The 25,998-nt window shown below is 39.9% G+C and overlaps 1 protein-coding gene across 2 annotated transcripts in view; it reads left to right on the forward strand.

Annotated features, from left to right (window-relative positions):
- Positions 1–394: 394 nt before the first annotated feature.
- Positions 395–25,998, forward strand: part of SUCO (SUN domain containing ossification factor) — a 101,387-nt gene continuing 75,783 nt past the window's right edge. For both annotated transcript variants that reach the window (XM_044002423.1, XM_044002424.1), the window contains exon 1: positions 395–830. In XM_044002423.1, coding sequence (XP_043858358.1) covers positions 769–830 — 62 coding nt within the window. In that variant the 5' untranslated portion in view covers positions 395–768. The remainder of the gene's footprint in view (positions 831–25,998) is intronic.

A 25,998-nucleotide genomic window follows, 5' to 3' on the forward strand; every position in this document is an offset into this window, starting at 1 on the left:
GTCCAAAGGTTGCAGGATTTCCTGAGCGTGAACCAATAACAGGAGGAGACGGGAGGGATAGGCGGGGCAACGGGTAACGTTTCCGACCCGGCTCTTTGTTCCCTCCCCCCGCCCCGCCCTCTCTCTGGGCGGAGTGGGAGACGTAGCGAGGGGGGAGTGGTTTCCGTTAAGGTTGGTGGAGGTGGGAGTGGAGGCGAATGACGCGTCTCCTTCCAGCTCAGCGGCGCGTGAGGTGTCACGGCCGCGCTGGCGATTGGCTGCTGCGAGTGGCTTACGGAGCAGCCGTTGGTCGCGAGCAGCACGGAGCGAGACTCGGGGCGGGCGGGGGGGATATGGGGCAGCGGCGGCGGCGGCGGCGGCGGCGGCGGCGGCGGTGGCGGCGGCAGCAGCGGCGTTGGCGGGGGCTTGAGGAGGCGGGCGCGGGTGAGCCGGCGGCAGCAGCCGGAGCAACAGCAGCAGCCGCAGGAGGAGCAGCCTCTGCCTCAGCGGCAGCAGCAGCAACCGCCCCCCGACTCCCCCAGCCCTGAGCAGCCCCTCAGTCCGTGCCTGTCACTCCTCGGGAGAGGGCGGCGCGGGCGCAGCCCCCTCCCGCCTATCCCCGCCGCTGGCGGTGTCGCCGCCCTCGGCACTCTCGGTCCCTTTCTCCGGCTCCTGCTTCTGCTCCGGCTCCGGCTCCGGCTCGGGCTCGGACTCCTCCATCTTGGCTCCGGCGGCCGCGGCTGCGGGGACGATGTGCCGCCTTCTGGCCGGGGGAAGAAGGAGGAGAAGATGAAGAAGTACCGGCGGGCCTTGGCCTTGGTTTCCTGCCTCTTCCTCTGCTCCCTGGTCTGGTGAGTCGCTCCGGCCTCTGCTTTCTACCGGGCAGTCCCCCAGCCCCCGACCTCGGGGTGCCCCCTAGAGCCCCTGGGCTCCCTCGAACTCGTCCGTTCACCAAGCGCTCCCACCGGGTGCTTGGGTGCGGATATGCCGTGCTTGCATCTCCCCGGCCGGAGTGTTGGGGGGGGGGGCGGAGAAGGTCCTTGGGGAGCAGGAGCTAGAAAGTGCCTTCAGCGTGGCACCGGGGTCTGAAGCTTGTGTGCATGGACTGGGTCTGATAGGATGGCACATGCACGTTGCCGGAGATGGACGGACCCAGGGTGTTTTGATGGAGTTTGAAGGCCACTTTATAAAGCACCCCTCCTTGAGCATGGGTGTTTTGGGTTGTTTTTTTTGTTGTTGTTGTTATTGGTTGGTTTTTGCTTTTCTTTGTATCCACAGTCCTCAGCACAGTTTCTGGCACATGGTAGACACTTAATAAATAGGTTTTGTTGACTTGACAACACTATGGATGGGAGGTTTAAAGATGAAGAGCTGTCGTGGGTGTTAAATACGAGGTACCCGGCGATGGATGGGTTTTTTTTGGAGAATCTTTGTTTATTTTCTGGTGGCCTGGAGAGCTTTTTTGGTTCTTAAGAGACTTTTGGTGTAATGTGAAGGGTTGGCCAAGATTGGTGGTCTTTGCGTTGTACCTAGAAGCTAAAGGGGTATTATCAAAAGTATTCCTTTACGTTTTTATTATTTTTTGGTGGCCTCACATTTGTAGGTATTGTGTTTTGAAGGCTCGAAAAAGTATGTTCAAGAATTTTTCTTGTTCCTATTACTCATACTCCTCTTTTATGATGTTTGTTTTGAGCAGATAAGGTTCCTAGAATCAAAGGAAGGAAACTTCTAATTCTAGTCATCTAATCCAACCCCCTCAGTTTACAGTTGAGGGAACTGATACCTTAGGATTTTAAGTGATTTACCCAATGTCATTGTGGTGCGGTCATTTTCAGTCATGTCCAACTCCTCTTAATATCATTTGGTGTTTTCTTGGCAGAGATACTGGAGTGGTTTGCCATTTCCTTCTCCAGCTCATTTTACAGGTGAGGGAACTGAGGCAAACAGGTACTTGCCCAGGGTCATACAGCTAGTAAGTGTCTGAAGCCAGATTTGAACTCAGGAATATGAATCTTTCGAACTCCAGGCTGGGCCCTCCAAAGATTGGACCACCTATCTGATTCTACCCAAGGTCACATAGGTATTAAATGGCAGAGCTAGAATTTGAACCCAGTTATTTTGACTCCATACCTAACACTTCTTTTCCCAATGTACCATTGTGTTAGAATACTTCAGCGGGCATTTAATCTCATTGATTTTGTTATTTCCCCAGTAGGTGAAGATCACAACTCTGCCATGCTTTCTCACTGTATGGTATCATTGGAAATATTGGTGAAAAAGATGAAATGAGGGTTTGTATGGAGGATTATATTGGTATTATTGAGAAAATTATGCAGTTTCCCTTATGCAGTTCTGCTGCTGTCTTTCTTCTCTGGCCTAGCTTTTACCTATCTGCAATGTTTGTCCAAAACATTTTTACTAATAGATTTCATTCAGTGGGTTGCGATCTCCGGGAATCTCAAAATGTGGGCAGTAGTTAGTATTCCTCATCCACTTAGTTTTTCCTGTGTATGTTGTAGAGTGACTACAGATCTCATTGAAGAAGTCTTATGTTATGAACTGTTTTCACGTTTGTGTTGCTATCACCTAGCAATATGCCTGACACATAAAAGGTGTTTAATAATAAATAAATGCCTTTTGATTTCTGGGGTTTTATGCACAGTCAGCTAAATACAGCACTTTATTTAGGTGTTCTTTGAAGTCTTGTTTTATGTTTTTACCCTTCCCCTCAAGAATTCAGAGACAGAGACAGAGATCTTGTTGAATGTGGAAGATATTTTATAATGTAATAACATTAGGGTAAAAGTACCTGTAGTTGGATTGTTGTTTATAGGAAAAAAGCTTAATACAGTTTCCAAAAGACTCATCATTTGTCAATTCCTAATATTATTTGGATTCTGAAGACTTAAAGGGTACAGGATATATAAAGCATAAAGAAAATGTTTTGGCTAGGTAGTTTCAAATTTAGAAAGTAAAGAAAGAGTAGGGAGTTGTCTTTTACCTTCTACTCCATTCCTTCAACTATCATTTGTTTCTAAAAGTTTTAGTTGTTATGTACCTAGAAGTGTGCATGAGGGGAATCACTTACCATTTTAAACTATAAATTGAATCCTCATTTATAGCCAACCCAGTCATTTCATAGGCTCACTACCTAGTTCCTGGGTTGCATAGGTCCTTTATTTTTTATCAATTTGCTACTCATTAATATCTTCTCAAGTAGGTGGTTACAAGAAGAGTTGAAATTCAGTCTTCAGTTTTGAAACATATTAACAGCTTCAAAAAAGAAAAAAATAAAGCTTGAAAGCAGAAGTTATAACTAGAAACCAAAATGTTTCTAGTCCTCTTGAGACTTAAATTAATCATGCTATCATTTATCATGGATAATCCAGAGTTGAATAAAATCTTTTTCCTTTTGCCATTATTAAAATTTATTTCTCAAGTACACAAAAATATAGTGAGAAAAGTGCTAACTTGCTAGATAAGAAGGTTGACTTGGTATTCAAAAGCTAACTGAGTTTTTCACTAGTGCACTTACTCATATTTCTGAAGATTCCACTCAACTATAAGATACTAAGTTTTATTTAAAATTTCAAGTAAAGGCATAAGAAATTTATTGGCATGATAAACTACTTGGTAGGTTTTGAGATTTTGGGGTTTTTTTGGATAGCCCAAATTGCAGGCATATAAACATTTCGACCATCCTGGGGTAGTGGCCTTACTAACAAGTTGCCTTATTTAGACTAATAGAACCAATGAATAAAGGAATGTTGAGATTATCATTATTATTTTGCTCTTGTTTGTTCCCCAATGGTTTTTTGTTTTGTTTGTTGAGGAAAGGAAATATGGAGAGAGGTAAGAAAAGGGAGAGCAAAATGTTCCGAAACTTCCTGAGTTCAAACAGGGAAATTGGATTGTCATCCCCAGTAAGGTTTAGGGTTCCAGGATTAGGTTGCCAAAGAAGTCTCCAAAGAACTAGTCATTGGAGGACCTTGTACTTTTTGATAACAACTCTCTAGGTATATCATAGCTATTTCTCTTAGTAAATCATATGTTCTTGTTTGTTTTTTAAAATTTCCTACCCATGCCACTTCTTGGTGTTATTTGTTTTTTGAAATTAGGGCAGTGAGGGTTAAGTGACTTTCCCAAGGTCACACAGCTAGTAAGTGTCAAGTGTCTGAGGCCAGATTTGAACTCAGGTCCTCCTGAATCCAAGGCCTGTGCTTTATCCACTGTACCACCTTCCTGCCCCCATCAGGGGCAAGTCACTTAACCCTCATTGCCCCACCAAAAAAAAAAAGTATCTACATAAATTTGATACATATTACCCACCAGATGAAGTTACAGAACTTTTCCTTTGCTCTAAAACTAACTTCACATGTAGTTTGCAGAAAAAGTCTTTTTTGTTTACACGTGCCATAAGCTTGTTGATTTTGATTGCTTTCTCTCATAGAATAGTAGATGTTAGAAAGGACGGTAGAGACCGTCTAGTCCAGCCCTTTGATTTTATGAATGAGGATGAGAGTTTGTGACTTACCTTAGTTACCCACAGTTGTTCCTCCGGTTAGAGGAGCCATGAAGTTTTTGAGATGTCTTTGTAGGGCAACCTTTTCTTACTATCTTTCTATTCTAGTTATCCTGTGCTTTGCATTATTTTTTGATTATATGGTATCCAGGCTATATAAAGTATTTTAATTTATATACCTAAGTTTTGTATAACCTGGCATCCTTGGAGAGGCAGCAGGATAGAGCAGTGCTGGATTTAGTGTCTGAAGACTTGAATTCTGCATTCTGCTTTGACATTTATTAAATTGTGTGATTATAGAAAAAATTATTTGTTTTACTACCTATCTCACAGTAATTGTTAGGAAAGAATTTTGTAAACTCCAAAGGCATTATATAAATGTAAGCTGTTAAAATAATCTTAATTTTTTTCCACGTGTTTTTCTCTTATAGAAGGATATTGGGGGGCAGCTAGCTGGTGCAGTGGATGGAGCACTGACCCCAGAGTCAGAAGTACCTGAGTTCAAATCCGGCCTCAGACACTTAACACTTACTGTGTGACCTTGGGCAGGTCATTTAACCCCAATTGCCTCACCCCCAAAAAAAAGAAGGATATTGGATCAGTTTCCTGAAGTGACTCAAACTTTCCTAGGACTTGATTACACTCAGAGAAACCTGCGTGTATGTGTACACTTTTAAAATTGATTAGTATCATCTTTTGTCATAGGATCATAAGATTTAGATTGGAAGGGATATGGTAGATAGTTAAATCCAGTCCCCTTCATTTTACTATTAGGGAAACTAAGGCCCAGATAGAGAAGAGGGCTTGTTGAGAATTACTCAAGTAGTTATTCATACTCAACATACACAAGTCTTCTGATTCTAAATCTAGTGTTTTTTTCATTACAAATAAAAAATTCATCTGCCACTTTTCAGCTTTTGTGCCTTTTTTTAAAAAAAGAACTTTTTTTTCTTTTCCTATCACCTTGACACTTAACTAGCCAGAATTTGTGACTTCTTTTCAAATATTTTTATAAAGATGCTAAATAAAGAGGCATGGGCTGGACCTGTGATTTCGTTACCAGTGCAAATCCAGTGTCTTCTGAAATTTATGTTCTTAACAAAATGCTTGGTATACTGAGAAGCTAAATCATAATCTTTCATAGGACCAAAATGTAGCAAAAGTAGGACTTGAACCCTAGGTCTTCCTGGTTTTGAGGCTAGCTATCTATTACCATACTGCTAAAAAATACCCAAATCTTGTGCTTCTGTGAAAATCTTTTATTTTTGTCCTCTGATTTTTGCCTTTAAGTCAGTTAGTTGGCTATTGAGCAAAATATATCACCTGCAATCTCATCGTGATTCAGGGTTTTTTGTTTTTGTTTTTGTTTTAAATGGGGTTGGTTAGGCTTTTTGAAAAGCCTAAATTGGGTATATCCCCAAATTTCCATTATTTGTATACTTTCTGCCTTTGAGAACTCTAATAAACTAAGCAGGCATCAAGATGTGAAGTCATAGGGGAAAATGACTAGAAAATTAAAACCAAAAAAATTCTAAATTATTTTTCTTGGCTTAAAAAAAAGTATAATTCTGTCCCTAGGATGTCAAAAATAAGAAGGTTATTGAAACTTTTTTTTTAAATGCACCAAAGAAGACAAAAGGAAGGTCAGGAGCAAAGACAAAAGAACGATTTGAGAGTAACATGTAGAATTTGTTTTATATCTTAATAAAAAGCAAGCAGTGTGAAATGGAAATTCCTAGTTGCTTGGAGATTCCTCTTTTTGTCTTCTGAGTATGGAAATGCTCTTTTTTGGTATTTTAAGTTTAGAATAAAAACCATTTTTTTTAAAAGAGTCTGTTTCTCTAGTCCAGGTGAGAGGTGTTAAGAGCTCAAACTAGATTGGTGACTGTGTGAATAAAGACGAGATGGATATGAGAGCTGTTGTAAAATTAGAATGGACAAGGCTTGGCAAATGGTTAGATCTAATTGGTGGATATTGGTTGACACACACACACACACACACACACACACACACACACACGCTTATGATTTAGGAGGCTGGATTTTAGTAGTTCTGGCCTTCTTGCTGTTCCTTGAACTCATCTCTCCATCTTTAGACTCAAATACATTTTCATTTGCTTTTCTCCATGCCTAGAAGAAGGCTCTCCCTCTTCACCTTTACTCCTGGGTTTCCTAACTTCCTTTAAAATCCCTCCTTCTGCAAAAATTTTTCTTGGTTCCCCCTTAGGGAAGACACTAGAATTCCTTCTGAGATTATGACCAATTTTTCCATATGTATTTTGTTTGGACATAGATTAGATTTTTAATCCCTCGAAGGGCCTTTCTTTGTATCACCAGTATTTAGCACAATGCTGGACACATTGTGGGCATTTATTAAATGCTTCTTGACTTGACAGTACCATAGGGGATTAAAAAAGGAATGTTTCTTTGGGAGAATCCAGTTTTAGATAATGTTAAGTTGAAGATAATTATCATCTAGTTCAAAATAGCCAATATGAAGTAGGTGATTCAGGACTAGAGCTCAAAAGAAAGATTAGGACTGGATCTGTAAATGCAATAGTAATTTTTTTTGGGGGGGGGTGAGGCAATTAGGGTTAAGTGATTTACCCAAGGTCACACAGCTAGTACGTGTCAAATGTTTGAGGCTGGATTTGAACTCAGGTCCTCTTGACCCCAGGGCCGGTGCTCTATCCACTGTGCCACCTAGCTGCCCCGATAGTAATCTTTATAAAGATTAATAATTGAACCAGTGGGAGTTGATGAGCTCACCAAGAGAGAAGGGAAGGTTATCCAGTCAGTAAACATTTATTAAGCACCAACTTTGTGCCAGATACTGTGCTAAGTGTTGGAGATAAAGAAGGTCCCTGCTCTCCAGGAGCTCATAGTCTATTGAAGGAGACTATGTAAACGAGTATGCACAAAGAAGCTATGTACAGGATAAACTGGAAATAATCAACAGGAAACTCACTAAAATTAAGGGAGGGAGAGAGAAAGGAATTGGGGAAAGGCTTCTTAAAGAAAGGTGGGGGGAAGGCAAGTTATTGAAGTTAAGGGTTTCAGACACCAAACAGGATTATACATTTGATCCTGGAGGGGATAGGGAGCCAATAGTTTATTAATTAGGGGGTGAGATGGTCAGACTTGTAATTTTTAGGAAGATCAATTTGACAGTTGAGTGGAGGATGGACTGGAGCAAAAAGAGACATGTGGCAGGGGGATCTATCAGCCTTTTGCATAGACCAGGCATGAGGTGAAGAGGATGGTGGAAGTGTGAGTGGAGAGAAAGGATCATATGTGAAAGACTTTAAGAAGCTTCCCCACAGTCATATGGGGAGTGAGGGAGAGTGCGGAATCAAGGATGACGTCTAGGTTGTGAGCTTGTGACTAGGAGGATGGTGGTACCCTCAGTAGTAGGGAATTTAGGAAGAGGAAGAGGGTTGTTTGGAGAAGGATAATGAGTTCATTTTGAAAATGTTGTTTGACATTTCCAATATGCAGTTGGAGATGGGAGACTGAAAGTCAGCAGAGAAGTTAGCACTGGTTAAGTAGATTTGAGTAGCAAAGATGTGATCATTGAATCCACTGATGTTCATGAGATCATCAATTGAAATAGTATAGAGGGAGAAGAGAAGAAGGCCCAAAACAGCTATGGTTATTGGGCATGACCTGGATGAAGATTAATAAAGGAAGAAGCTGTCAGACAGGAGAACCAGGACAAAGAAGAATATTTAGAGATAAGAGAATAGCAAGAAGAGGGTGATTGACAGTGTCAAAGCCTACAAAGAAGAATGAAAATTGAGAAAAGGCTATTAGATGTGGGAATTAAGAGATGGTAACTTTGGAAAGAGAAGTTTCAGAACCTTGGGGTAAGTTTACTTCTGAGGGCAGGAAATGAATGATGATCCAGTAAAGACGACTAAGAAGGGGTAGTCATACAGGTTGAAAGAAGATTAGGGGAAGGGAATCAGCATTTATATACTTAGTTTCTTTCCCTCCATTTTTATAATATCTACTTATGTGCCAGACACTGTGCTAAGCATTTAACAATTATTATTATTATTTTGGGGGGAGGGGGCAGTGAGGGTGACTTGCCCAGGGTCACACAGCTAGTAAGTGTCAAGTGTCTGAGGCGAGATTTGAACTCAGATCCTCCTGAATTCAGGGCCGGTGCTTTATCCACTTCACCTAGCTGCCCCTGCATTTAACAATTATTATCTCATTTGATCCTCATAACAGCCCTGTGTTGTTGTTCAGTCATTTTCAGTCATGTCCAATCTCCACCTGAGATTTCTTGGCAAAAGATACTGGCATTGTTTGCCATTTCTTTCTGCCCATTTTACATATGAGGAAAGTGAAGCAGACAGGCTTTCCAAGAGTCACACAGCTAGTAAGTATCTGAAGCTGGATTTGAACTCAGTTCTTCCTGATTCTAGGCCCAGCATTCTGTCCATTAAAATGCCAGAGTCAAGACTGAAGATTTTAAAAGGTTACTGGATTTGGCAAATAAGAGATCCTCAGTCACTTTGGACAGAGCAGTTTCAGTTCAGTGGTACAGTTGGAAGACTGCAAAAGACTAAGAAGTGAGAGAGAACCATTAATTGAAGAATGGCTGAACAAATTGTAATGTAGGAACGTGATGGAATGCTGTTAAATTAAAAAAAAAATTTTAAATGTTACAAATATAGAAAAACCCTAGAAGACTTGAATGAAATGATGCAGAATGAAATAAAAGAGCTAGGATAATATACACATTGACCGGGAAAACAGTATTGACCGTAGAACTCTTATTGGTGAAGCCATTGACCGTTCATGACCTTATAAGACTAATGATCAAGCATGTCATTAGTTACTTGCCAGAAAGGTGATATATAGGAGACATAAGTTTTCAGATATGGTCAATGTGTTGACTTGTTTGCTGCATATCAACAACACAGAGCTGTATTAAATGTTTCAATAGCTTTAAAAAAAAGTACTTAACTTCCCATTTGTTAGATGACATTTATATAGTTCTGAGTTGTTTTACATTTCATAGCTACTCTGAGGTAGTTGCTATTACCTCCATTTTATAGTTGAGGAAACTGGCTCTCAGACTTTCTCTTGTGTTCACACAATTAGTAATTGGAGTAGAGATTTGAATCCCGATTTTCTGATTCCAGGTTCATTGCTCTGATAAACCTAAACTGAGATCAGGCATGAAGTCGTCCTTAGCATTGTTCTTGCTATAACTGTACCTGTTGAAATTGCATAGGGAGGGTAAAACTAGAGGCTCATGGGATAATAGTTCTAGAGCCAGAGGGAATCTTACAGGCACCTGGTCCAACCCTCTCATTTTAGAGAAAAGGAAACTGAGGTCCAAGAACACTTTCACCTAAGGTCATGCAGGTAAGAAGGCTGTGAGCTGGGTCACCTGACTCTAGGGTCAGTGCTTACTGCACAGTACCACACTAGCTGCCGAAACTAATAGTTCTTATTTCTGTAGCATGCTAAGGTTTGCAAAACACTTTACACACATTTGTTTTCAGTACTATTTTTTGGCTCCCCATGTGTTATTTTTTAAGATCATAAATTTTGGAGTGGGTGGGACCTCAGAGATCATCTTGTTCAATCCCATCATTTTGTAGATAATAATTTCTCCTCTCCTCCACCCCTTGGAACACCTATTACTACATGAACTATAATTTTCCTTATGTGAGATGCTTGCTTTTTAAGGTCATCATTAACAGGATAAGGAGAGATGATCACATGTCCCATGAAATGATGATTATTGTTGTCTTTTCGTGCATGGGGGAAAAAACAAAAACAAAACCTGACAACTTTTTCTTTCCTCTTTGAAAATCTTTGAACTCGGGGCAGCTAGGTGGTGCAGTGGATAAAGCACCGGCCCTGGATTCAGGAGGACCTGAGTTCAAATGTGGCCTCAGACACTTGACACTCACTAGCTGTGTGACCCTGAGCAAGTCAGCCCCCATTGCCCAGCAAAGAAAAAAAAAAAAAGAAAATCTTTGAACTCTGCTTGCTTTTTTAAGTAAGCAACAAGCATTTATTAAACATCTCTGAGGTAGTAGACACTTTTCTAGGTACAGCTCATATTCTAATGGGTCAGACAACACTTACATATAGTTTGTATGTTCTGGCCCCATTCCCTGAGTCATGCCTCTGCTCCATTGTCCCTTACTATGCCATAAGGGCACCCTGAGGATTTAGGGTATCTCTGCTTCCATTAGCTTAAGTTCCCACCCCCATTTGTTAGGCCATGACCAGCACTCCAGTTCCATTTAATCACTAACATCAGGTAGGAAGGGCTATTCAAGAAATATCTCGGTGGCACAGTGGAAAGAGTGCTGGGCCTGGGGTCAAGAAGTCACTTTGCCTCAGTTTCCTCATCTGTAAAATGAAGTGTAAAAGGAAATGGCAAACCACTCCAGTATCTGCCAAGAAAATCCCAAATGAGCTCATGAAGAGTTAGACACAACTGAAAAATGACTGAACAGAATTCAAGAATAATTGTATAGACATTTCCCCTATTACCTTTGGGGAGAAGAGAAAGAGTGGGCTCAAAATTTAGCTCAGATCCCATAGAGCATCAATCCCATTAGTTCCAGAACAGATGAATATGACCGTCAGGTGAGTTCGCTGGGTTGGGGACTGGAAGATTCTTTCTTGCTCCTTTGGCTGAATAATCTGGCCTGGATTCCTGTTGTTGGGTTTTTGTAGCTTACTTTCCAAGTCGAGTTTGGAGACTTCGTTCCTTTTACCTAGAATGGAAAAACAAAGAAACAAAAACAGAGGCCAAGGCCTGAGCCTTGTTTCTTGGGGACTCAATTTTCTAGGCCTTTCTTTTTGGAACATATCCTTTCATGGGATGGGTTGAAGTGGGGAAACTTAGCATAATAACCCACTAGTATCCTGGTCATATTGCTGGAGTGGACCCAGGAGGCTCATTTTACATGTGAGGAAACTGAGAGCCAAGAGGGTAAGTGACTTGCTTATCACCAACTTTTTGGTGGAAGAGATAAGATTTGAACCCAAGGCCCCTGGCTTCAAAGTAGATGCTCTTTTCATTGTACCCTTTTGTCTTAACTTCACAATGTCAATATGTGTGTGATTCAGGTTCTCCAGCAATGTATTCACTTGGCAGTTATTGGACAAAGATTAAAATATTGGGCTTCAGCAGTTAAATGTTTCCAGATAATCTAAGAACACTATGAGTATTAATACAATCTCTTCCTTTAACTTCCCCTCCTCCATTGTTATGTGGAAGGAGAAAGTGACTCTGCAAAACTAAGAATCATATTTTGTATTTTTCTCTCTTTCATGGGTTACCATGGACAAAATACTTGTAGGCTATGGTTTTCTCTTGTATAAAAGTAAGAGTGCTGAATTTGGAGTCAGCAAGCAAGCAGTTGTTAAACCCTAACTACCTGTCAGGCACTGTGCTATGCCAGGGATAGAAAGACACCCTTAAGGAGTTTGCATTTTTTGTTTATTTTCAGAAATGGATTTTTATTATTTTTTTAAAAATCCCTAGATTACCCCTTATATTCCTTTCCCTCCACCTCCCAGAGAGCCCTCCTTTATAACAATTTATTTTTAAAGAAAAAGAAGTAAAATAGAAAAAAAATCAACAAAACTGATTAATACATCAAACAAATCTGACAATATTTCACACCTGTGGACCCCTAGCTCTCAGAGGAGGGAAGTAAATCATGTATCTTCCAGTGGTTCTTCTTTAGAGTCACACTGGTTTTTTATAGTTTTGCAACATTCATCTTTGATTGTTTTGTAGCGCCATTTACATAGATGTGGGCATTATACATAGTTTTCCTGTCTTTGTTAATCAATTCTTGTTAAGTTGTACCATGTGTCTTCATGTTAACCTTTTCTTACAGCATAGTGATGTTCTTTTACATTCACTTACCACAATCTGTTTAGCCATTTTTCATTAGGTGGACAACTATTTTGTTTCCTTTTCTTTGCTACTACAAAAAGAACTACCATAAATATTTTACCACTGTTGATCACCCTCTTATCCTCTTCTGGATACTTTCTCCTATTTAGATTTTTGTAATACTGCTCTCTCATGGTGCTCTTCCTATCTGACTTAGCCTTCTTAGTCTCTCTCCCATTCTAAATCTTTAGCCCAGGTCATGCTTACTTAAGTTGGGTCTTCCCAGGACTGTGTCCTGAGCACTGTACTATTGTGGATTCAGTTATCTCTAAGAAGATGGTTCTCAGATCTATTTATTAACCTTAACATCTATTTAACATTTTGAACTGGATATCTCATAGACAACATTCAACCAGGTTGAACAACCTAGGTGGCATCCTCAACTCCCAATTCTCATTCACTCACATATCCAGTCTTTTGCCAAGTCTTACCATTTGATTGATTTAGTATTTTGGAATTTACAACCTCCATACATTTGCAACCTCTGCCATGTTCCCTTCAACCAAGCCACCACCCTAGTGCAGGATCTTTTTATCTCATACCTGGTCTGTTGTCCTAGCCTGCTGGTTGGTCTCCTTTCTTCAAGTCTCCTGGTCCACCCCATTTTCCACTCAGTTACCAAACATCTTTCTAAAGTGCAGGTTTGACCATATCACCCCTAATCAATAAACTCCAGTGGCTCACTATTACGTCTAGGATGAAATATGATATCCTCTGTTTGGCTTTTAAAGCCCTTCATAAACCTAACGCCTTCCCACTTTTCTATTCTTCTTATACCATACACAATCTCTTCTACATATCCACAACACTGGCCTGATTGTCTGTTCTGTATGCTGGTCACTCCACCTGCTGACTCAGCCCTCCCTTTTACCCTGTCTATGTCTTGTTTGTACATAATCGGTTTTATGTTGCCTCCCCTGTTAGAATGCAAGCTCCCTGGGTGCAGGAACCTTCTCTTTCTGTCCCCTGCCTTTAACTTTGCCCTTTGGTATACATTCAATCTTATACATTTACTTCTTGATTGAGGGAGCCTTTTCTTTTTTGTCATTGACATTTGGATCTATGCCCAACAGTAGAATCTCTGGGTTAAAGGAGATGATCTAATTAGTTACTTTATTTGCATAATTCCTGCAACAGTGTTCTTACCACATCCCTCTCAAAACTTTGACAGTTCTCATCTGTCTTTTCCAGTTTGGTGTGAGATAAAACCTCAGGTTTGTTTTTGTGTTTTTAAAAATTATTTGCTAATGTATTTTATAAATTAATTACTATTTATATATTGTTATTACACCCGGTTTGGCAGTAAGCATTTAATATTAATATCAGTAAAGTATTGACTGTGTGTCTCCCTAACTTCCTCATAGTCTCAGGCCTTCATACCTACATAGTCCTAAGAGGAAGAGCATGCACCAAGAGAAAGCATTCCAAGCCAAGGGAGCTGGTCAAGAGAGCCAAGAGGCGGGTCATTATACATTGATCAAAGCTAATTGGTTAGCAGGGTGTTTGATTCCATCAGTTCTGTTAGCCAGACACCCTGTCCCCGCCCCCCCCCCAATGCTTTTTGTAGGAGATACTTTCTCTGCTATATCAACCTAATTGAAAATTGGTGAACTCCTATCTGACATCCATACTAATGAAATTCTTGTGTAAACCCAGCTGTTCAGTTTCCAACTCATAGTTTTTAAAGAAGTTTTGGGCTTATGTAATAAGCCTACAACAAAATTATAGAAGTCACAAGGGAATGGAAAACATGCTTTTGGGAATTTGCAATAGAAAAATGTTAATCCCTAAGACTATAGCTTTTTTTGGACTTGTTTCATGAATGAAAATCATTTGTAGAACAGTGGCTTATTTCTGCTTTAGGTCTTTATACTTTCACAATTAAGTGGTTTGTTTAAAAGTCTGATCCCCCCCCCCCACCACCACCATATACATAATACCTATTTAGCTACTTAATACCTACTTTATCACTTTAAGATATTTTGTAACATGTATCACATGTAACACCACAAATGCTAAGCTATCTTTATATTTCCTTCTTGTTGTAATTTTGATGTTAATAGAAAGGCATTTTTCATTTTACAGGTATCTCTTTTGAAAATGGTATATAGCCTAGTTGTCTGAGTCTAGAATTAGAATTCAAAAAGTGAAAGATTATTTAATCACTATGCATTTATTATTGAAGCTGTTCTAGGCTTTGTGAGGAAAAAAAAAAGTATAGAACTTTACCTGCCATCTTTGGAGCTTATCTTATAGAGGAGAAAATTTGATTCACATGCAGAGCTTGAATTATATAAAACAAATATATGGCTAAATGTGAAGTGGTATGGTATGATAACTAGAGTTGTCAGAGAAGTCTTGATGCAAAATGTGGACCTTGAATTAGGCCTTGAAGGTTAGATAAGAATTGGATAACTTTACAGGATGGAAGGTGCTATAGTCATATGCAGATTTTTGACAGTGAGAATGAGTATAGTGTACAACACTCTGACTAGAGTGGAGGGGGATATATTGGCATGTAATGGGGCATGAGAATTGGTAGGCAGGATTATTTTGTGAGGTGTCTTGAAAGCCAGGTAAGGGACAGCTAGGTACCTAGTGGATACAGTATGGGCCTAGAGTCCAGAAAGCCTGAGTTAAATTTGGCCTTTGACACTTAGGTTAGATGACTTTTCCAGAGTCACAGAACTACTATTTGCCTTGGTTTCCTTACCTGGAAAATGGGGATAACAATAGCACCTGCCTTCCAGGGCTTTTGTGAGGATCAGATGAGATATCTTAAAATACTTACACAGAGTCTGACATATAGTAGGTGCTATATAAATATTGGCTGTTGTTATAATTTAAAATTGAAACTACAGTAACTCTTTACAGTATACACTTCATCGTGAGCAGGAGAATGACAGTAGTGAAAGCAAAGTTTTGGGAAGATTAGTATCGATGTGCAAGGTGAATCAAACTTGAGTGAGACTAGAATATTGAGGATCAGTTAGGCTATTGAAATAAAATAGGCATGGAGGAAGAAGAGCCATTGATTTAACTAGAATAATAGCAGTGGTCCTGGTGGGGAAAGGGCAAATTGGAGATGTTTTGAAGGGAAAAAAAATTACTGGATTTAGCAATGAAGGGAAGTAGATATATTGTCATCAGTATAATGGGTTGGGAATTAGGAGACCTAGATTCTGGTTGTCATAGTCCACCTCCCTCTCCTCTTCCCTCCTCCTCCTTCCTTCCCCCCTTTTCTCTTCCTCTATAACCTCAAATTTTATTGATAACTTTTCATTTTTATATCACAGTCATTTCTAAATGCTTTTTCCTGTTCCCAGAATTGAGCTCTGACAATGTATGGAACATCCTGACTCTTTCTGCGCGATACTGATTGGCCGTGAAACTTTGGGGAAACATTCAGTCTCCTTCCCTTGCTTTATTTATCTGTAAAGTAAGGAGATTGGACTAGATGGTCCTTAATGTCTATTTCAGCTTTTGATATTCCTGTGATCTTATATTATAAAAGGCGGAAAGGGATTGGTCAGTGATGTCAAGGTTTCTAGTTTGGGAGACAACAAAGAAAAGAAATGGGGTGGGTAGGAAGGGGAACCAATGAAGATAGTCTTCAGGAAATTTTGAACTCTGCAGGGTAGAGGAGAGCTAAGAACTAGTGATGTGAATTTGCAAGTCTTCTCCAGATCCATGATAACTAAAGCCATGATCATCTAAACCTTTGCTGCTGAGTCAGAAAGAGTATAGAAAGGTTAAAGAAAAACACCTATAGTTAAGTGGGGAAGAAAGGTTAAAGAAGAGTGTGTGTAAATGGGGAGGAGAAGGGGGGGATAAAAGTACAGTGTGATTTAAGCCAAGGTAGGAGTTTCAAGAAGACGTTAATAGTCATTACAAGTACTAAATGCCTCCTATGTATCAAGAATTGTGTTAGGGATACAAGTACAAAAGATGAAACAATCCCAAGTCACTAAGAGTTTATTATATTCTAATGAGTTGAAAAGTACATATACAAATAATAAGCAGCGTAAATATAAAGTGAAAAATACAAATAAATGCATAGTAGCTAAATAGATGGTCTTTTGGAAAGGAGGGAACTATCAGTCAGGAAGATCAGACAAGTTTCCATATAGAATGTGGTGCTTAAAGTTCAAGATAAAGTTCATCTTAAAGAAAGAGAAAGACACTTCAAGGTGGAAGTAAGTAAATTAATGAATTCTAGGCACACGGGATGGCCAGTGCAATTTCAGAAATAGAGTGGCAGGGGAGATGGAGTATTATGTGTAAGGCCAGAGAAGACCAATTTATTGTGCAGAGGAGGGGGAATAATGACCAGCAAGGTGGTAAAGAGAGGTAGGGGTCTGATTCTGTAGGATTTAAGAAAAAAAAAAGTTTAAATTTTATCCAGGAGGCAAAAAGAAGCCACTGAAATTGATTGAGTAGAGAGGGAATAAGCACTTAAGGGAATCTATTCTACGCCAGACGTTGTGATAAGCACTTTACAAATATTTTCTTATTTGATCCTCACAGAAACCCTGAGAGGTAGGTGTTATTATTTTCCCCATTTTCCAGTTGAGGAAACTGAGACAAACAAGTGATTTGCCATAGGGTCACATGGATAGTGAGAGTTTAAGGCTGGATTTGAACTCCCATCTTCCTGACTCCAGGCTCAGTGCTCCATCTCCTGTGCCATTTAGCTGCCTCACTAGGGGAGTGACAGTCAAACATGTGCTTGCTGAAAATCACAGCAGCTATGTGGAGGACGAATTGGAATGAAGACAGACTTGAGGCAGGAAGACCAATTGCAGAAATTGCAATTATTGCAGAAGTCTGGGCTTAAGGCAATGACAGCTTGAACCATGGCAGCAGCTGTGCAAGTGAAGAGAAGGGGTCAGATGGGAGAGAAGATGGTTTAATTCAGAAATTTGATAAGTATTGTGTGAGTATGCCAATATGGCTTTATATAGACTAACTGAATTTTTTTTTATCAGTTTCACTAATATTAGCTTAAATGTTTTTGTTACTACTTATACCTTGGAGGGGTGGGAAACCAATGCAAACTTATTTTAACTATTTAACTATTTGTTTCTACTTTTTATTCCCCCCCTTTTTACCTGACTCATTTGAAAAGTAGACATTATATATAATGCAGTCAATGAAGCTGTGATTTCAAGTTTTCTTTTTTCTTTTCTGTGGATTTTCAGTGGTTCATATTAAAAATAATACCAATACAAATTAATTAAAATATTAATACAAAATAGTTAAGAATTAAGAAATGAGACTCTATTGTAGTGCTGTATAGGCAAACCTCAAACATTAGTGGATTCTGAGAAAATATTACTATGGCCAAAACTGAAATGGGGGAGAGGGTTAGTTTAGTACACAATTTATTAAGTAACCTTTTATGTGCAAGTCACTGTGCTAGTGCTACAAAGAAAAATGTTCATACATAAAGGAGTTTATATTTTCCTAGAGGAATTTAAAGTGTGGTAACTGTTTTGTTTTTTTTTTAAAGATAATTTTGTGAAAGAAATAGTATCAACAACTAGAATGAATGAGTGGCATGTGAGCTCAGTTCTTGAAGGAACTAAGTGAAAGGTGAATGAGAAGGGAGTTACATTCTAAATGTGGAAATTCTATTTCCCACTTTCTGGGCATAGGCATGGAAGGAAGAAATGGAATGCAGAGTTTAATGAATGAGTTGGTCAGTTGAAAGTAGAGTATATAAAAGGGAAGGGGTTAATAAGTCTTTTTTTTTTTTTTTTTTTTTTTGCAGGGCAATGAGGGTTAAGTGACTTGCCCAGGGTCACACAGCTACTAAGTGTCAAGTGTCTGAGGCCATATTTGAACTCAGGTACTCCTGAATCCAGGGCTGGTGCTTTACCACTGCATCATATAGCTGCCCCCTAATAAGTCTTGAAAAGGTAGTCTGGGGGCAGCTAGGTGGCTCAGTGCCCTGTGATTCAGGAGGACCTGAGTTCAAATGCAGCCTCAGACACTTGACAAGTGTCTGGTCAGGTCACTTAACCCACATTGCCCTGCAAAAAACAAAAACAAAAACACAAAAAAGAAAAAAAAAAAGAAAAGGTAGGCTAGAGACAATGTGAGAAGCTTTGAGTGACAGACTGAGGAACTTGTATTTTATCTTAGAGATAATCCAGAGCCATTGGACAGTTCTTTGGGGGTTTTTTTGATTAAGTAATGACATGACTAGATATGTTCTTTGGAAAGATTATTTTGGTTGCCGAGAGGAAGGACTAGATATAGAGTCCAGTTACTCTATTGCAGTAGTCCAGGTGACAGGTACGTGATAAAGTGATATCTGTGGTGGCTGTGTTGTAGAACTGGACTTTTTTCAGTCACATATAATTCATCGTGACCCCATTTGGGGTTTTCTTGGCAGAGATGGAGGAGTGGTTTGCCATTTCCTTCTCCAAGAGCTGGATGGAGCAAATTTAGTTGCATAAGCAAAGTGAATGGAAGGGAAAAGTTGAGGTTGAAGCAGAGCTCATGAGCTCAGGTGACTGAAGGTGGTGTGGGTGGTGGCTGACCAGGTAAAAGATCAATTTTGGAAGGTCATTTTTTTTTTTTTAAATGTTGAACCTTTGGGACATCTAGCTGAAGGTATTTAGCAGGCAGGTAGTGGTTGGGAACTAGATTTCAGCATCTACACTAGGAATGGATATGTAGATATGTCATGAGTAAGTAGCATCTGGAAGAGCTAATTGAATCTGTGAAAGCTGATAAGTCATCAAAAGAGAAGGTTTTTAGAAAATAACAAGGATTAGGTAGAGTCTTGGGTGGGAGACCCCCTGGTTTGGGAAAAGAATGTGGACAGTGAGGAGTGGTCAGACTGGTAACATGAAGGTCAGGAGAGAATACATCATGAAAACTGAGGGAGGGTGAGAACTCAGGAGGATAATTCAATAGTCAAATATTTATTAAGTGCCTATGTGTCAGGCACTATGTTAAAGGTTGAGTGAAATAGATATAAAAAAAAGAAAGGTAGCCCCTGCCCTCAAGGACCTTATAGTCTAATGGGGAAAGAAAATACAAAAGAAGCTGAATAGGGAGTGGGGATTTTGATTTGATTAATGAATTCCTTACTTGAACACATTTGTCTTTTTAGACAATTCCATTCATCTTCGTATATTTCCTGTGTCTTCAGAATTTTATTTTTGAAGCAACCCCATTCTTCCTGGACTGAGTCACAGAGTGTTATAATTGGAAGGGACCTCAAATGCCCATCTAGCCTGATACCAGAAAAAGAATCCTCTGTGTAATTAATATATCTTACAAGGGATCATCCAGTGATTTCCTCAAAAACTACCCATGAAAACTTCCCTGTATGGAGGAAATCCATGCTACTCTGGGGAAAGTTCAGATTGTTAAGAAGTTTTTTCTTACATTGAGCATAAAATTGTCTCAGAACTTTCCTATGTTGTTTCTAATCCTGTCATTTTGTCAACTAGAACATTCTTCCATGAGAGACTGAAAATCCAAGTCTCTTCTTTTTATCTCAACTTATTTTTCCCACTCCACTCTTAAGCTTCCGCAATGCCATTCTTCCCAATTTTCCCTGTTTTATAACCTTAGTGTTCTCCTTGGATCCCCATTGTGCCATAGTCCATATATTATTAGCAAAGTCAGAAATTGGGTTTATATTTTTCTCATTTGGTTAATTTTTGGTATTTCATATTTTTGTGTGTAGTTATCTATTTCATTTATGTTTTGAGTTTTGTTGTATAATTTGATAAGATGACTTATGGTAATATTCTTATCCATTTCTTTTATTTTAAATGTTGGGAATTTGGTTTTTATCTCATTTTAAATTAAATTAACCAATAGCTGAGCTGTGCATTGATCTTTTAAAAATAACTTCTGTGGTTAGTGCAATAGTCAAATTTTTTTTCTTTTTTGGATTTCCAAAATTTCTTTTTGCACTTTTGGGAAGATTTGTGTGTTTTTGCATGCTGAATTGATTCCCCCACTTCCCTTTCCCTTGTTAATATACTCAGATGTGAATTTCCTTCTAACATCGTTTAGTATATTTGAATAGTGAATTAATGAATATCATTTACTAAATTACTATGAATGTCTGTAAATTTTTGAAATAAAAGTGATAAGAAGATACTACTGCATAGGATAGCATGTGACTTTTAATTCAATTTTACATTTAAATAATCTTTCCTAGCTTTATTGTTTTATTTATGTGAGGAAATGTGTGATTATTTTCTTAGTAGTATAGTTATTAGAAATGCTTAGTATTTGTTCAGCTGTTGTGATGATTCTTATCTAGGCACTTTGCTTGATTAGTATTTTGATAAGGAATTTTTCCCATGTTAAATGAAGAGAAAAAGTAAAATCTTACAGCATAAAAAAAAATCTAAAATGTGGTAGAGTATGTTGACTTTAATCCAGTTTTACACTGTGTCTTTGAATAGATTTTCCTTTCAAGATTGTTCCAAACTTTTATATTATTTATTTAGACCTAAAAGTTACTCATTTTACAGGTCACCTTTCTTGATTGTCATAAGTGCAGGTATTTCAAAGTATTCCTTGAGAATTAAAGATTTTAGGATTATTGCATTATAGCTGTAAAAGACCTTCATGTCATCTAGTCCAATCTTTCGTTGTCTAAGTGAATGAAGAAACTAAAGTGGAAAAGTTGTGACTTTCAAATTCAGGCTCTTTGACTCTCTAGTATCGTCTCCCCCCACCATATCATACTGTCTACTGAAATCTGTGGGACAATGGCACAGGGCCCAATTTAAGCCAGACTTCAATTTAAGTTCATGCTTTCCCTGCTTTATTTTTTTTATTTTGAACAAATCAAAAGCAAACATGATATTTCAGTATACAAAGTGTGTAAGAAACAATTAACTTCTGTTACAATCAGCTTATTTTTAAAGTATATTTTAAATGAGTTTGTGATAGTCAGAATATATTTCTGTGTATTTTTAAATTGGGGGGGGTATTTCTAATACTACCCACTAACTCAACCCCTATATAGAAACTTTCCCATCTAAAAAGTATATGCTGGCAAAACAAATCAACACATTGGATGTATTTGAAAATGTGTGCCTCTTCACTGTTTTGCCAAGAGGCAGGAAGAATGCTTCAGCATTGGCCTTTTAAAGTATTGGTTAGTTACTGTTTGGGTTAGAGTACTGAAGTCTTGAAGTTGCTTTCCTTTCTTTACATTGTGATCATCATGTAAACTTTTCATTTGGTTCTGCTCCCCTTTGTCTAATTCAGTTCATACAAGTTTTCTCAGCTTTTTCTGAAACCGTCGTATTAGTCATTTCTTTTCTTATGATATCCCATTACACTAATACACCACATTTTAGCCATTCTCTCATTGATTTAGCACTAATTCCAATTCTTTGCTACAACAAAACTGCTGCTACAGACCACACCAGTGGTGTTGTGGGTTCAGCTCTAACACTAGCATCTTCTTAGTTCAAGTTCAGTATTGGGATGAAATGATGCACTTGCAGGTCACTGAATGTTTTACAAAGGAGACTTACTTTGCCCTAACAGACTAAGAACATGGTAATAGCACTTAGCTTTGCCCCCAAAAAGCCTCTGTTGAAGAGCTGTTCCCTTCTTCCATAGTGACTAAAAAAGGACTTTCTCTTACCTTCATCCAGTGATTCAGAATTACTGTGAAGTTACCTAAGGGATCCTCTTTCTTCTAGGTAAATACACACCTACCATAGGTATATAGCAACAGTTTCATCTTCTCTTATGCTACTAGAAAGCAAGACAGAACAATACCACACCTTGGTCCCTCAACCCTTTCTGAGAAGAAATTCACTGAACCATCTCAGAGGAAAAAGTTTTCCAGTTGAGGGAGACCTGTATGGAGCCCCCTCTGAGGGGAAAAGGATCTTGAGGCCAAGACATCCCTGTGCTGGGGAAGGAATAAGGAAGGGCCAAAGAAGGATGAACCAGAAATACATCGTCCCCCCCCAAAATCCATTTTTATCAGGTAATTCTTCCTGGAGTCTGGATACAAGAAACCACTGGAAAAGAGACCCCTTCTTCCTTCCAGGGTAGCATTGATTTGTCGCAGACATGGCTTGGGAGGTTGGACACCTGATGAAGGCAGGCAGATGCATGATGATGCCGTTGTTCAGTAGTACAGACAAACTCTTGCTCTGAGATGAGATAATGCCATTTTGCCATTTCAGGACAAGTTGAGGGCCACTTACATTAGAATTGCTTCTTTGTCTTTTGTTTTGTTTTTTTGGGGGGGTGAGGCAATTGGGGTTAAGTGATTTGCCTAGGATCACACAGCTAGTACATGTCAAGTGTCTGAGGCCGGATTTGAACTCAGGTCTTCCTGACTCCAGGGCCAGTGCTCTATCCACTGTGTCATCTAGCTGCCCCATTCCTTTGTCTTTGAGGAAGATCATGTGGTTCTGTGCCTAGCACAGCATGGTTATCACCACTCAAATGTCCAGATTGACACTAGACCCACTCCCCAACACCTGCTATTCTTGTATCAGCTCTAACTTGATTGTTTAGCATATATCTCTGACAGTTACTGGTGTGCCCCACAAACAGCTATGTAAGGGGAGGTATCAGCAGAACACCTCCACTGGTCCTGACCCAAAAGGGAAGAGCTTTTGGTTTTCTAGTTCTGTGTTTTCCAGGCCAAGACACTTGGCTAGACCTCTGGCCACTGCCCAGGAACTGATATAGATGAAGATCTTCCCTGCTCCATCCCTCAAGGCTCTCCCACATGGCCAGCTATGTAGCCTGGAGCTCAGCCAGTTAGAAGTACTTGCCAGTACCCCTGCTCCCAAGGGTGTCTCCTGTTACTTGATTAGTGGCCGCTGAAGACCAGTTGCATGTGCCTCTCTTGTTGCGAGTGCAGCCATCAGTTAGCCAGGCAAAATGACATTTTTAATGAGCCAAGTCCTCAGAGGTGGGCAGCCACTGGTCCAGCAGAAGAAGCAGGACTCTAAGGTCTGGCCTGGAGACCTCAGTCTCTGGCATATTCACCACCTGTCTGAAGAGCACTAATGCCAGAGGTGCCCAGACAAACCTTTTTTCTCTTCCTGTGCTATAACTTGGTGTTAGGCAAATGAGAGCCATCAGTATATCCAGGTGTGAGAAATGTGTGTTCTTCCAAACCTAAAGTATCTGAGTCTGTTTCCTTAGATTGTGGAGAAGCAAGTGTCAGCTTTTTCTGCTTGGAATCCTCTAGCTTTTCTCCACCCACTATATTCTCAAATTCAGCTCAGCAGGGTGGACCTTAGATTTTCTCAGGCTTGATTTCCCACCTCTCATCCTTCATATGAACTACTCTCTGATCTAGAGCCTCTGCCATTATGCTCTCAGCCTGCCCAGTCAGGACTCTGTCATCACTGTAGTGGTGTGTACCACCACATCCTTCAGGGAGTGAGGCCTTTTTCAAGTTTCTACCCACCATAATGTGGCCATATGAATGAGAATTCATGTGGCTGGGGCAGCTTAGGTGGCTCAGTGGATAAAGCACTGACCCTGGATTCAGGAGGACCTGAGTTCAAATATGACCATAGACACTTGACACTTACTAGTTGTGTGACCCTGGACAAGTCACTTAACCCTCATTGCCCTGCCAAAAAAAAAAAGAGAGAGAATTCATGTGGCCTTGGGGAAGGAAGGTGAAAGTATGTTGAAAGCAAAATTGTTCCTGACTAGTGTCAGTCACAGCTATAGAGGGAAAAAGCATTGGCAAAGTCGATATCCCCTTTCCACTTAACTTGGTCTGGGCAACCTGATGTATAGCATTGACCAGATCAGGACTCACTATCTAGAGATAAGCAGAATGGCTTTGTTCAAATCCATATAGGCCACTGCAAGCTGCCAGGTACCATCTGCCTTCCTCACAGGTAACAGAGCTTCTTCTATCTCTAGAGAATAATGATCTTTTCTTTATGTGGCAGGCCTTTGTGCCTGGGGATGCACCTAAGTCTAATCTATGAAACCTATTTTCTTTGGAAAAATTACCCTCTCTGATCCCTATCTGCATGCTGGCTACACGAGGAATTTATCTTTTCTCCCCATCTTGTCCTCTGAAAAAAAGGGGAAAAGAGCATTGCCCTTTTGGGGCTCTGATAGAATTGTCTCTGTAAAAGGAGTGTTTAGATTTTCCCCAGGGTCTGAAAGTCCACGGTGGAGAGACTGTCAACATGGGCTCCATTAGACCAAACTCTCTTGAGCTATTATTGCTTGAGGGACTCCTCAGGTTTCCTTTTGAACTTCTTCTAAAATCACCTCTGCTCCTTGGTGGAGAGGACTCTGTCCACAACTTGTTCCCTCCGGGCACAGAGTCACACCCTGGATGGGAGTTCCCCAAAAGGCTCCAAGTCTTATCTCCTCTCAACAACAAGACTCTTGGCACTTTCAGCAGAAACCAGAACCTTTGGGTCAGAGACCATAGGGTGAATTCCTGTCTGGGGCATCTAGCTGTGGAATGTACCAGCCCAATTTTACTTTTAGTCTTACTATGTTGGCTGTCCAATTTATGCAGCACAGTCAACAACATACAGGGAATTTGGGCTAGGGCATTTTCTTTGCCATTCTGGGCAGCCTCCTCCAGCATCTGCTGGAGCCCACTGCCAGTCCCACAGAGAGGACTCCTCATACATGACAAGGAGGACTTTGGTGATAGGGACCCAGGCACTGACTGTCCTTCCGTCTGCTTAGGCATCCTTGTATTTGTAGAGTATTCCCTTCAACCCAACTGTGATGTGAACCATGAGGCCATGTCTTCTCCCAAGATTCCACCACATATTGTAAGCTCTTAACAGCCACTGATAATTCATGTTCAGCATTGGGATGAAGTGAGGTACTTGTAAGTCACTGCACTTTGAACAAAGGAGGGTTACTTTGCCCTTACACAGTAAGAGTATTCAGCAAGGATAGAGTAGCACTTATTCCCACTCATCTCCATCTGGAAATATCTGCTCAGTAAGTCATCAAGGTAGGATGAATCCTATGCCCACCAACTCTGAGACACCCCTAACTCAACCTGGTTGGGACCTTTTATGCTTCCACACCAGGAAGCTTGCCTCAGGGAAATTGGAACCCACTCAGGTTGGGGATGGGGGGAGGAGGTTGTGGCAAACTCTGGTCCTATTTACATGTAGCATGTAATTCTATATTGCAGTATCCCATTTGGAAATTTCTCTTTAATTCCAGAACAATTCTGTTTCTCAGAGTTCAGAATTCTCTCAGTGAAGACAGGACTTTAAGTCCCATTGGAAGTAAAAAAGAAAAAAAATGTCTCCAACATTTTGGGGTAGTTTTTTAATAGTCTGAAGATGTCCAGATCTTATAGGTTCACCTGGATCTTTAAGGGTCTTGGCTTGCATGAAAATGTGAGCTTCATAAATCCAAATTACCTGGCACCAATCTTCACTACTTTAGTATTTGTATTGCTTTACTTATTAGTAATGGTTAGTAGCTGGGTTGTTTTTTGTTTTTGACCCTAATCTCACAATTCTTCTTCTTTTCTTCTTCTTCTTCTTCTTCTTCTTCTTCTTCTTCTTCTTCT

The sequence above is a fragment of the Dromiciops gliroides genome, chromosome 4, assembly GCF_019393635.1.
Source record: "Dromiciops gliroides isolate mDroGli1 chromosome 4, mDroGli1.pri, whole genome shotgun sequence".
Lineage (NCBI taxonomy): Eukaryota > Metazoa > Chordata > Mammalia > Microbiotheria > Microbiotheriidae > Dromiciops > Dromiciops gliroides.